The 14,119-nt window shown below is 36.4% G+C and overlaps 3 protein-coding genes across 3 annotated transcripts; 1 reads left to right on the forward strand and 2 right to left on the reverse strand.

The window, feature by feature from the left end:
* LOC111512088 (uncharacterized) lies at positions 1–624 on the reverse strand. The gene is made up of 2 exons (XM_023168185.2): positions 479–624; positions 1–315 (listed from the first exon to the last, which is right to left on the reverse strand). The coding sequence occupies exons 1-2, from the start codon at positions 488–490 to the stop codon at positions 67–69; spliced, it is 261 nt and encodes an 86-aa protein (XP_023023953.2). The 5' UTR covers positions 491–624; the 3' UTR covers positions 1–66.
* A 4,031-nt stretch (positions 625–4,655) lies between these two features.
* On the reverse strand, positions 4,656–5,225 carry LOC141479870 (uncharacterized). The gene is made up of 2 exons (XM_074173715.1): positions 5,081–5,225; positions 4,656–4,964 (listed from the first exon to the last, which is right to left on the reverse strand). Exons 1-2 carry the CDS (start codon positions 5,090–5,092, stop codon positions 4,710–4,712), a joined length of 267 nt encoding a protein of 88 aa, XP_074029816.1. The 5' UTR covers positions 5,093–5,225; the 3' UTR covers positions 4,656–4,709.
* A 281-nt stretch (positions 5,226–5,506) lies between these two features.
* On the forward strand, positions 5,507–8,735 carry LOC111512090 (uncharacterized). The gene is made up of 2 exons (XM_023168187.2): positions 5,507–5,637; positions 8,418–8,735. The coding sequence occupies exons 1-2, from the start codon at positions 5,626–5,628 to the stop codon at positions 8,664–8,666; spliced, it is 261 nt and encodes an 86-aa protein (XP_023023955.2). The 5' UTR covers positions 5,507–5,625; the 3' UTR covers positions 8,667–8,735.
* Positions 8,736–14,119: the final 5,384 nt, after the last annotated feature.

A 14,119-nucleotide genomic window follows, 5' to 3' on the forward strand; every position in this document is an offset into this window, starting at 1 on the left:
TTTGAATAAATTATGTCAAAGCAACATGTTTATTTCCATGAATTGACAGACATTTCACAAATGAATTTACAAAACTACGTAAGATCCAGTATAGGCGGGATAGGCCGTGTATCCAGCAGAATACACAGAGGGAGCCACATAACCAGCATATGCCAAAGGAGCAGAATAGGCAGATGTGTAGGCAACTGGAGCGGCTACAACAGGAGCAGTGTAGGCAGCAGCAAGCAGACTAGGGTCAGGAGATGCTTTAGGATCAGCTTTGGCTTCAGGTGCAGGAGAAGCCACAGTGATGGCAAGAAGAGCGGCGAAAGTAAGCTAGAAAAAATGTCAAATGATTAAAAAAAGTAATGTGGAATACACATTTCAAAATATGTTATTTCCCAATATCAAATGATTTCACTAATATGTTGATTGATATTATAGAAATCCATGAAATATATTCCAAAATTATCAGAATATTATGAAGATGCGCACTTACCAATTTGAACATTTTTTATTTTTTATTAAGGAATGAGTTCTGCAACTTATAATTTTGTCAAATGTATGTTCCTATATATATCATTGAAATACTGACGTTTCAATTCTCAGTGGGGCTGATTTCAATGATTCAATGTCGAGGTTGAATTGTCTAACACACGCACGCATTACTTGATTGAGAATGCACCTGCTGAAATAATTACATGAAATATATCTGAATAATATTCTGCGTCACATTCATTTTATTGTTTTAATAAAAATGGTTAGAATAGACTCAAGTTTCCAGAAGGAATTTTCTCAGGAATCGCACTGGAAATATGAAGTTAACGATATTCATGAAATTCATCCCAACCTTTATGGTGAACTGTACGATGAGGTGAGCTGTGATTCAAATCTTTTTTCCTTCCTGATACGGTTTTTGTGAATGGAATTAAATCACTTCCAATTCTCTCCACAATGAGAGATCATATTAAACACAATAAAAAAGTCACTACATGAATAACATTCATACTTGTTAGGATAATGCCCCAAAAGTGATCATGGGATCACTTTCTTTAGAGAGCAATCAAGTAACTAGTATTTTAATGAAATGAATGAAAATACTTTTGTCTGATTACCACTAGTTGATTTTATTTATATGACCGGTTTCGAGTTTGACCTCATTATCTGGAAATCTGAAGAAGGAAAAAAATAATTTCTCGACTCGACTATTAGTAAACTATCAGAAATATTTCGAGTACCAAAAGTTCTTGTGTTTCGCAAAAGAGAAGACATACAGATGAAAATATAAACAGGGTCAAAACGATTTGTTTGGCCGTAATAGGCGAGGAAAAAAAATGTCTGACGAAACTTCAAGCAAATTATCCGAAATATTCGAGTGTCAATAATTAGTAGGCTTTGTAGGAAAGAAGATATATAGAAAGTCATATAATAAGCGAAGGAAAAAATTATGTCCGACAACATTTCAAGTAAAATTCTCGAAATATTTCGAGTTTCAAAAACTATTGAGCTATCGATAGAAAAATTAAATATATACTCGTACTATAATTATACGATTGTATATATAATATACAATCCTTCTGGACCCCCGTCGGTATATCGATAGAAAAATGAAATATATTCTCGTACTATAATAACTCGAAAACTGAAGGCGTTGCCACAAAACAAAAAATACTATTGAAAAGACCATAAGAAATAACGAATAATTCCGTTTTACAATCCTTTTGAACCCCCGTCGGTATATCGAAAGAAAAATCAACGCCTCTTTCTATCGTGAGCATGATTTTCAGTTTGAAACAAATAACTATATATTTTTCCAAATTTATCCTGACGTGTAAATCTCCTGAAATCTTGGGTTTTCTCGAACATATTCTAAAATTTGTATGTCTATCTCTATATTCCCTCTTTTTCTCGGTACATGTGTTTCATTTACCCTCCCGGTTCTATTGAATAACGTATTGATCCTAGAGATACTTGTATGGTAAATTGGTTCACGACTTAGATGTCTTCTGTTGAATTCTTCTGCGGCCAACCTCGTTAATCGAGCATTATCACCAACAGAACGCCCAATCTCAATTTTCTCGACTAAGTTGGGATTTACCATTTTGAAAACTCGCAAAACTCTTTTATAACTCTTTTCACCAAATACTCGTGGGAAGCGTTTTTCAAAATTATAACAATGAAAAAAGAAACAACTTATTTTAAAGCCTGCTATGAAAAATAGTGCCTGGCTTATTGATCAATCATATGAATATGCCGTATGAAATGAAATCTTGAGAATTTTATCAAAATCTGTTACCGGGTTGAGACAAATGTTTGCAAAATGCATATATAGGGATATTTTTACAATCGTTGATTGACTATTCTTTATACCAAAATATCAAACGATATGGATAAAACATTTTATTTTTGTTTGAACTAAGAACATTTATCTGTACCTGTTATGATGATGAAACTTGTACTTGTAATGGCTACTTCACCTTTCCTTTGATGTCAACAGTTTGCTATACAGGTTCCTTCAAGAAATTATGAATTTGGGAATTTGTCATCATATAACTAACGCACTGTATGATATATTGGGCTGAAACTAGGTATATAGGGGTTTGAAATATGACCGAATCGAATGGGCTATCCACTTTTTCGATAAAAAAATGCCTAATGGCAATTCTCGAAAGGCCTACTATGCAGGGCATAGTAGGCCTTGAAAATAACATCTTTGAAAAGAGCTCGTCGAGTAATATAATTTGAAATTTTTCAAAATCGGTTCATGGGTTCCAAAATTACAGGGTGTTTTGGTTTGAAATCGCACAAACTGTATACTTTGGACAATAATGAGAACGTAATCATTTGTCGAATCCACTTCAAACAATCCAGTTGTCTCCTCATATTTGATTCTAGTGTTCTCGAGAAGCAATGTGGAATGAACAGAAGCACTGTCGTATTGAAACCACATTCTGATTTGGATATTCAGAGATACATATCTCTTTTCATTCGTGCAATAGTTTTCGCAAGGACGATTTTTTATTATGCCCCAAAAATTCACAGAAAATTACTGTTTGTTGCCAATTTGAATGAGTTGTTTATATGCCCATATCTATGAATTCAGTTTCATCAGTGAATAACGTTTTTTTGGTGAATTTTGAAATTTTTCTCGGATTATTTAAAAACCATCGGGAGAATTCAACTTGATTCGAATTAATTTCTGATCTCAGTGACTTGAAATATTTCTTTTAATTGATATAGATAAAAGAAACAGATACTGAAAATCTATTAGTTTCAGACTAACTTGTTATGCTTCATTTATGAGAGAGAGATTTATGAGGGACAACCTGTATATACATTTTGATAGTTCAATTGAAATGCAAACGGTGCAAAGCTTCAGTGAACGAACATCAAGCAGAGGAAAGAGTCGGTGCTATTTGATGAAATAAATTTCACACTTCGTGTACCTATTTAACTTAAAAGGCCTAAAAAAATCTGAGGTGAATGATTCAAGATATTACAATTTCTAGTTCTTTGCGGTTGATTTGTAGAAACGATGTTCTCGTGTCAGGCCTAAAAGAAAAAAAAAAGATCAAGGAGGATCAGATTCAGATGATAATACCCCGTTGACGTTAAATTCAATCGGAAGCCGGAAAATTTGGCTTCCATCTATATCATTATCACTGAATAGAACTGGCAGATACTTGATGAAAATCCATATTAAAAAATTAATCAATATAGTTCATTGTATGATTTTCACTATATACAGCCGATGTCCATTATATAAGATATTCGATGCGTGTTCTGCCACTAACTAGCGTGGTTGAGGACAATTTTCTTGAATAATTTCGGTCTGGTAGTGTCTGCAATTTCAGGACTCGTAAAATTTTAACCCTTCCGGATATATAAGTACGTGAAAACCTACTTCTTGAGGTAGAGTTGACTATTGAAATAGAGAAGTTATGCGTTTCATTTATTACTGTTACCGAATTATTTTTCTTGTAAGTACGCCACACATTTTCAGCAGCAGAGTTTAAAATATTCAATTTTGTTCCTGAAATTTCTTGTGCTTTTTTGTATATTCTCATTTCTTCTAGGAAACATAAAAAGTTCCTGTTTCTCTAAGGATCTCTTAAGGATTATTTTTTATTCCAGGAAAAATGTCGCGATATGTTATCTGTGCCAACCTACCATTTTTTCCTGATTTTCCATAAATTGAATGTGTATCGGCTCTATCCCGATGTAAATTCCACATTTTTCAAAATGTAACACCAAACATTCCTGATACCGTTCATTTTCATAACTTCGGGCATTCAAATCGATTTTAATCGAAAATGCAAGTTTCAATTTCTGTTTGAAACTGTTTTTTCATATGCAGTGTTTTTTACTAAAGTTCATTGAAAATTTCAAAAACAATACGTTTTCAATGTTGTTCCAATGATGTTGCAAATGAGGGGGTAGCTACAGCTCTCATCCCTCTAACACCTCTGTATGTTTTCGAAGGAATATTATTTCCCAGGCGGAATAATTAGAACGAAAAATTGGTGCAGGTGCCAGTTCTTCAAGAATGAAAATAAGTTGCGACTATGAATGTTGATTATTTACAAGGAATTTTCAGATTAAATATCCTCTAAATCACACTTTCATGGTCCTATCATTTTGAATTTCATATTGTTCCATTTGTAATGAAATAAATGTTTGCCAAACAACATATTTATTCAAATGAATGAACAGTTAACTCACAGGTAATATTACAATACAACATAAGACCCTGTGTAAGGCGAGTAGGCAGTATATCCAGCAGAATACACGGAAGGAGCCACATAACCAGCATACGCCAAAGGAGCAGAATAGGCAGAAGTGTAGGCAACTGGAGCGGCTACAACGGGGGCAGTATAGGCAGCAGCTATTAGACTGGGATCAGCTTTTGGATCAGCTTTCGGGTCAGCCTTTGCTTCAGGTGCCGGAGAAGCCACAGCAACGGCAAGGATAGCGGCAAAAATACACTAAAAAAAATATTATTTTCTGAATTATGATCCATAATAATCAGTTGTATTTCATAAAACAGTTTTTGATTCATTGGCTACGAAGAAAAATATTTTCCTTAAAAATTGATACTCACCAACTTGAACATTTTTATTCTTGCTGAAAGGTACTCTACTTATGATTCTCAAATAACTGGTGTAGTATTTATATTAGTGACTTTTTCTTTGAAAGTGGGGAGATCAGTTGTCTGCTTCATCGTGATATTGAGAAATACGCATACGCATTACTTGATAAGTAATCAAGTATGCACTCGATGGAATGTGAGTTTCGACATGAATCTAATTTATATTCATCATCGATTAAAATTCATTTACTTCAGGTTTTTTTTGTAAAATGATATAAGAACAATTCCCACTGTTACATGTAATTGTTCTTGAATAATTCTCATGACCTTGATCCAATAAAGGCCTGAGGCCAAAATATCTGAATATGCCAGCGGCATACAAATGACAATGATTTCGTTGATCATGTAAACGTATGGACCTCAAGTAACGGTTTGTTGCAATAAGTTCCACTACTGACAAAAACAAGTGACCTTTGTACACTTTTACGATATAAAAACTGATTGATTTGAAACGGAAAGCATCAGTTGAAAAAATTGTTCTACAGACAACCTCAAAAATGTACAAGTTGGTGAGTTCTGAATTTCGAAATTTAATCTTTTGGTATATTGTTTTCACATAATTTGAAACTACTCGTAGTTAGTTCATCTCGTCTTCAATTCATCGACTTTTTATTGTAGTAATTCACATTCGCAATCTTGGTGTTTAGGTTATAAGTAGTAGATCTGCAAGCTCATGCAGATGACCTTGTCATCTTGGCAAGGTCCACGTCAAGAAAGGTAGCTTGTAACATCCTCCAAAGCCCACTGGACGGAGGTGAAACATGTTGGCATTGGCCTTCATAAAAAACTCATCTGGAACGGTCACTTGGAAAAAGTTCTACACAAAGTCAGACTGAGCCCCTATGGACATGTCGAAGGGTTTGTGGTAAAATTTGGGGTTCAGGCCCCAAACAAATTCATTGGATACATGTGATGATTTTCAGTTCAATAATCACTTGTGGAGCAATTGCCTGGTGGCCGAACGCTTCAATGAAAACGGCTCAGGCGAAGCTTTTTGGCTTATAGAGACAGGCTTGCCTGGCCATCAGTACCACACCGTCAGCGGCCTTGAATATCCTTTTAGGTCTACCTCTTTTCCACATTTTTCTGGAGAGAGAGGCTAGATTGAGTGCATATAGACTTGTGTACATTGAAAATTGCACATACCAATTTAATGCAGAGTAGAACCAGGGCCGTAGCGGAAAGAAAATCCAGGGGGGGAGGGAATCCAAATTTTTCCAACCCCGCCAGCAAAATTTCCCAACTTTCGAGAAAATTAAAGCCGAGGGATTGGTTACTACTGTAATATATTAATTTTCTCACTTAGCTATCCAAATTTCGGCTGGATGCTTATGCCCGTTAGGGCATAAGTATGCACAAACAAAAATAAATTTTGGTGATTATAAAAATAGTAATGGGAATTATTCTACTTTGGACCAAGGTCCTTGGTCTTCCACCATATCCACAATGTATGAATGAAAGGAAACAACACTTAAATAATATTGTGCTTATTGTTTTCTACTATTATTTTTTTCTATCTTCACGGCCCGAAATTTTCCAACTTTTCCAAGCCGAAAAAACAGCAAAAAGTTGAGAAGTTTGTAAAATAGTCACTTCAAAATTTGTGGACTGTTCAGGACTGTTCTTTTACTTGGGAGAAATTTAACTTTTTTGAAGTTTTCAAACAACTCAGAATTTCAAAGTATAGGATCTCTAAGTTATGCATCTCGGGAAATTCCAACCTTCTCGTGGTTCTTTCCCTTTTCTTATCACCTCTCCCTTTCTTTATTCATTTTTTTACAATTTTTCCCAACTTTTTCCCAGCTTATTCCCAAGTCGAAAAAGCAGGAGGGGTGGCTCACCCCATCCCCCTTATGGCGACGGCCCTGAGTATAACAGACTGCTGGTTTTCACTGGAAGTCACAGAATTTTGGCAATGATCTCCGGATTTACGCCTCCAACTGTCAACTACGAACCGCCTTATGAAGTACTGTTCCCGAGGAGAGAAAACTGGATCCTCCGGGAGAAGGAAATTATAAAAGCGGATAGCTGTTGGTTCACAGATGGATCAAAAACACCTTCAGGCTATGGTGCGGATGTTTTGAGTCGCATATCACTGCCTAGGAAGCTATGCGACTGTATTTCAAGCGGAAATTTACGCTACTGACTTGTGTGCGGGAGATTGGAAGAATGCAACTTTATTCACAAGTCGATAAAAATATCGTCAGAAAGTGAAGCGGTGTTGGAAGCTTTTGGCTCCTACCAAACAACGCCTAAATTAGTAGCAATGTGCCAAAAATCAGACTAATCTATAGGAAGACTTGACAAATTGTCTCTGGTCTGGATTCCTAGCCATACTGGCCTGGATGGCAATAAGGCTGCTGAGTCCCTTGCAAAGGCAGGTGCTGCAATCAGCTTAATTGGACCAGACCTGCCATTGGCAACGCTTTAGGCTTTGCCAACATTGAACACTTGAATGGCAAGCAGATTTACGAACTTTTGGCAGAATCTTCCAGGATTGATACCAAACAGTTGTTGGACTGCAGTGGGGATAAACTACCATGTCTAACAGACCTTCTCATAGGTCTCTGTCATTTGAATCATCATATGCAGACTCGGACTGTCGGAAGACAGTGTATGCCTCTGTCTGGAAAAAATGGAACAGCAGAGTACATTATTTGTGCCTGCCCTGCTGGGAACCAAATCAGGTTTCCAGAATTTGGCGAAGCCGTACTCTCACTATCTGATCTGAGAGATCACTCACCATACAAACTAATCGGTTTTGTTAAGAAGCTGGGTTCATTTAGCCGAGTGTGAATAGATGTGAGCCACAATGCGTGTGTGCGGGTTGCGGTGCACGGTCGAATAGACCTACTCACTTTTGACCCAACCTAGGTTATGAGTAACAGCTCGTTGCATTTATGTATATGATGAATAACCATAGAATCAGATGTACATGTATGTATATTTTATATACATTGAACTCTTTCCAAACTATTGTGCACAGCAAAAAAATACAGAATTGCATTTTTCATTACATTTACCATCATATTCATTGATTTTTCTTGTGCGTTGAAGAGAAACTGAATTTAAAAAGATCATATAATCCTCATGGAATCGTGAAAATATTTAGTAAAGAATAATTTTTAATTTTTCAATATGTATATCCTTTTGGTGTTTCTTTTGGATCATTCATCGGCTGATTCATCCACTACATTTAACTATATCCTCAAGTTGAGTGATAATACGTGGAAATAAGTTCGAGTGACTGGACTGGTGAATCAATAATACAATATGATTTTTTTTCTAGTGTGTTTTCGTTGCTGTATTGGCCATTGCTGCAGCAGTTCCTACACCTGAAGCCAAAGCCGATCCAAAAGCATCTCCTAATCCTAGTCTGATTGCGGCTGCTTACAGTGCCCCTGTTGTTGCTGCTCCTGTTGCCTACACTTCGGCCTATTCAGCTCCACTGGCTTATGCTAGTTATGTGGCTCCCTCTGTATATTCCGCTGGTTATACAGCTTACTCACCATATGCGTCATCTTACGTTGTAGTGTAAAATGCTCTTCGTACTTCAAAGCTGATCGTGAATTTTTATTTATTTCAATAAAAATGTTGTTGAATTGGATTCGTTTCTTCCTATTTTGACGAAGAAATATAGTTCTGAAATGTATTCCTAATGAAATAGCAGTTCTTTTAGACAGTCCACTCATAACAAGTTTCTATCGTTGTTCATGAAATATAAACGAGTGGGGTGAGGTAGACCGGGGATAAAAGTTCCAAGAGTGAAAAGTGCTAATAGCCGCTAGATTCTTTGAAGTCAATGTAAAATGAAGCAGTGACCCCAAGATATCACGTTTGGTCAAATTGAACGTCCCTGCATGGAGTGATTTTACATTCATTTGCAATTTCAATACTAAACATAGACAACCCTGATTGCAACCGAAAACATTCAAAAAATACTGGCAACCTCACGTTTTCGAAAGGAAATAGTTGATCTCGGTTCCAGCATCACAGAAAGAGAGGATACATTTTGAAAATTATTTCAAAAAATCTACTTATGGTGTATACATTAACGAACATTTGACATAAGATAATGGACGAGATGAATAGTAGCGAAAACAAGGTTGACTTCCATACGTTTTATTTAGCAGATGCTTCTTGTATACATGTTGTGTGTGAATAACCCATGATAGAGAGTGATACGATATGAAGAAAGAGATAAAATACCTTTGGAACTAATATTCAAATTGTGCAAGTCGCAATGAAATTTGATTATGTTGAATGGGTATGGTAAACACATATGAATAGAATCTTATAAAAAAAGTGTTGCGGAGTGCAGAGTTGAGATCTCGTAGTATTAGAATAATGGCGTCCATTTCGATGTTTCAACAACAGAAAGTAAGTAAACATGGCAGAGGAAAAGTACGATTAAATGGTGACATTAAGAAGGTGTTATCCACGAAGGTAGGTTGAGAATCGAAGAAACGCATCGATCGATCGAAAAAATTTCGAAACAACTTCATTAAATCATTACTGAGGTCTCTCCGTGTTGACCGAGAACAGAATATATACGTATACAGGGTGTAACATGAGTGCGTTAAAATATTTGAGTGACGTATTCCTGAGACAATTTTAAGAAAAAACGTGTGCCAGGAAATACTTTGTTTCTGATATACAGGGTGTTGAAAATAAGTCATTAGCACGAAATTTGGTACCCTGAGTTTTTTGACATGCGAAATCATAATTTCTAATTGATTTCCATGTAATATCTAGAGGGCGATGCGTACGCTGTCATTATTCATTTCAAATTGTCCCAACTTTTCTGAAAGTGAACTTTTGGTACTTCTTATGAAAAAATCCAATTAACACACCTCCTCCAAGTAAAAAAGATACACTTCCTCGTAAACGCTGAAGGTCATCGTTCTATATAGATGCATATTACCTAGCTCTTAAGGCGCTAAGTGTAGTTACTGAGAATATTACAAAAATTGAGTATGTGGTGGATCTCACCAAAATAAACAAATTTTCCTTGTAAAATTTTTATCCAAATATCCTCCGTTTTCGAGACACAAATTGCAAAAAACTCATGACAAAAACCAACCATATTTTGAAAAATTCCAACAATTGAAAAAACTGTTGTCCATTTTGACGAGATCCACCACATAATTAGTTTCTGAAATGTTCTCATGAACTTCACTTAGGGCCTTTCGAAAACGATCACCTCCAGCGTTGTTGAGAAAGTGTATCTTTTTTTACTTGAAAAATATGTGGAAATGAGGTTTTTTCATGAAAAGTACCAAAAGTTTACTGTCAAAAAAGTTTAGGCGATTTGAAATGAATGATTGCAGCGTACGCCGCTCATTCTGGCTGATTATGATTTCCTACGTCGAAAGGTACCAAATTTCGTGCAAATAATTCATTTTTTGAAAAAGTTATTTTCGAAAACGGACTAAAAATTTCAACAGCCTGTATCTTCTAAACGGGGCATTTCTGGACACAGGTTTATATCAACTTTTTTTCTTAAAATTGTCTTAGGAATACGTCATTTGAATATTTCAACAGACTTACACCCTGTATATTTATTTCGGACTAATACCGAAAGCCGCTCGTCTGTTGATCAACCACTTCACCAGACTGTATTGAAGCAAGCAAGCTTTATATTAGCTCTCAATGAAATACTTATAATATTCAAAAATGTCTCTTGTTTCACTTTTATTAGACAACCATGATTCTCATTCAATCTCAGTTTTGCACTTAGCTAAAAGTAATGATATCATCAAGTTGTCATATTCATGGTTGAGAAATAATGCTGGAAAAACAATGTCAATATATAATGTGCCATATTTTGTTTGGTAGTCATATTCATCAGAACTTTTCGCAGCCAACTTATTTCAGATGTTGGAGAAAACTGAAATATTATTTTTTTTCAAAGAAAATATTTTCACTGCCATATATTCCGTGCTAAGTTATGTCTCAGATAAGCCGTGCCCTTTTGAATCCAACTCTCAAAGTGATCGTTGACTACTCCATCTCCTGATGATAATATGTATAAATATATGGCAAAAAAATTTTCGGCGCGTACATCCGTTCCTTTTTCGCATTATAAGTACCTACTTTTCGGCAAGATCACCCTTGCCGTATCTATATGCTCAATTTGGTAGCTGAATTTGTCGTCTTTATGATGGTAAAAACGAACATATATACATCTGAGATTACACTTCAGCTTGTGATATCTTCCACTATTGCTATTTAGGAAAATTGAGAAAGGGCTTTTTCAATTTTGGATCGACCTTTTTTGGGTATTTTTACCTTCCACATTCTGAAAAATATGAAAATTATAATGGAGAGGTTCATACAAGTATCGGGGCAAACTTTTCAGTTTACCCCGATAAGTTACTTGGTAAAATCAAAGTATTTTTCACTATTCATCAGTACCTTGTCGTATTTAACAAGTTTGCCTAGCAAAAAAATTGCTAAGAAATAATACAATACTCATCTTAACGTTTTGGAGGCCCCCGTCTTCAGAAATGGACAAAAAATTCAAAAATATTTGCAGTTATTTCTTTGCTGATTATTTATTTCTCAACTTCTTCGACAGATGTCAGAGAAGTTTTAAATTTTTCGATGTTTTTACCACTTTTCTTTGTAACTATCATTACTGCAATTTCTTCCTATATGGACATTTTCAAACTGATATAATAAAACCCTTTTTTTCAATTTGTTTTCTTTGTCTAGCTTTACTTGCGTCTTTCAATAAATTGACTGATGTAGCCGTTACTACGTGGAGATCATAATGAGAAATGTTACAAATGGAAGGGCTAAAAAACATAGAAGGTTTCATTCCTCATTTTTCATGATGATCTTACTTCACGTAGTAACGGCTATTTAGGAAACGGGATGCTTTGGCTCTACAGCGTCCATTAAGGATGATATGATGAAAAACAGGCGCAAGAAATTTCAATACCAGATTTCTTATGATATTTCTTATGATTTGATATGAATCATTTTGCAATGCGACGTTTCCTTATTTACATTTTGTCATCAGCTTTATTTTTTCAAATACGGATCTCTAATTTCTGACGTATATTTCAAAAACAAATAATGATATTCTCGATCTGGAAAGAACAACCGCGTCTTGAGTTATTGTTAGTTAGACGTTTCGGCTTCGGCTTTGAAGTGGAGATGAAACGGATATCCGGTAACTATCCGTTATCCGACCTATCCGGCCTTGTTTTAACTATCCGGCCGGATACCGGATAGTAAAATTTTAAAAAATCTCATAATTTTGCAAATTTCAAAGTTTGAAGCCATTTTCAAAAATGGTCCACTACCTACTCCTCAGGACACGCTGAAAGGTTTTCTGACTTGACGCCTTGAAGTCTGACTGACTTGACGGTCTCCACAAGATAACTCAACCTTTCTGTATAATAGGGAGGGTGAGTGTAGACCCACAGTACTTAGGCCACATGTGACCCATTGTACATCCTACCAAGGAGTTGTCCTCATAGGTCATCGTCCATCCTGTCCTTTTCAGGAAGGTGGACAGGTCACTAGGAGACATCTCCTTCATATTGGCAGGTGTAGGTCAAGACTCACCGAACACACACTCTCTTTGGCAACCTTGAGGTGCCTCACAGCGGCCTTCGTGAATATTTTGGAACGAGCAGCGACCTTACTGTCGTTGCGCGGCTTCGTCAACCTTCTTGGGATTCCCTCCGTGGAGGTGCTCAAGTAAGGGCGCTTTCCTGCAGGGGCAGCCGGTTCCTTGCCTTTATTCAAGGCATAGCTTTTGGCGGCCGCCGCAGGAAGGGCCCTTGCTGTTGGAGGTGGAGTGGGGGAGGAGTAGGATCACTTATAGTTGCTGCCCCACTCCAGCCTATATCGCTCTCTTTCTCCTTTTGGCCTCGGAGCCGCAAAAGCTGTTACGCCTTGTCCTTTGTATTACATCACGAGGTGATATGTCACGTCCAGCCTCATTCCAAGCCGTAGATTGAGGTGAGTATTTTTGTCCAGCCTCGGGATTGGTTTTTATTTTTCCTGTATCTGTTTTTGTGTCTGTTTCATGTGTGTTTCCACGAGTAGTACTGCTCTTGATGTGTATGGATTAAGTAACAAGATGTTGAAAAACATGAAAGAGGGATTAGTAGAACCTCTCACCAAAATAATGAACAAATGCTTTGAGACACGTGTATATCCCGAGGAGCTTAAATTCAGTAAAGTGACCCCTGATTCAAAAAAGGAGACAAAAATGAGATAGAAAACTACCGTTCCATCTCAATAATCCCAACTTTATCAAAACCTATTGGAGCTGCAATTAATAGTAGTATAATACAAATTGTGGATTCCAACGACTTGCTGTCAAAGTCCCAGTTTGGATTCAGACAAAATCTATCTACACCGCACGCCATATCTGATCTGGTGCGAGCCGTGGTGGATGCCTTCGAGAGGGGGAAGCCCCACACCCGTATTCTGTGACCTCTTGAAAGCATTCGACTGTGTGTCACACACGACTCTACTCGAAAAACTATCGTTCTATAGAATTAGGGGGAAAATAGCTGATTTGATCGATTCTAACCTATTCGAACGAAAGAGGGTTGTGGTACAAAATAGTGTTAGATCTCCAGCAGTGAGTGTAACAGCAGGAGTACCTCAAGGGTCAATCTTGAGACCCCCACTATGTTAATGATATTCCACATCATATGAACCCCTTCAATACGTTTCAGTATGCCGATGATACTACTATATAGGGTGTTCCTTAAACACATGCTAATATTCAAAGAGGTAATTCTTAGACCCATTTTAAGAAAAAAACTTTCTATGGACGTATGTCCTAAACGCCTTAACTTTTGAGATACAGGGTGGCAAAGTTTTCAAAAATAATCAGTTTTTCAATAATAACTGAGATAAACCCTACGGGTTTCGCATTGAATATTTTTGGGGAAAAAGTACAACGTCAATGCTTTCTTTTCAAAATAAAATCATTTTTAAAATCCTCATTTATTTTTGAGA

The sequence above is a fragment of the Leptinotarsa decemlineata genome, unplaced genomic scaffold, assembly GCF_025532065.1.
Source record: "Leptinotarsa decemlineata unplaced genomic scaffold, Ldec_3_MD MMD2_tig00000251_RagTag_RagTag, whole genome shotgun sequence".
NCBI classification, from domain to species: Eukaryota; Metazoa; Arthropoda; class Insecta; order Coleoptera; family Chrysomelidae; genus Leptinotarsa; species Leptinotarsa decemlineata.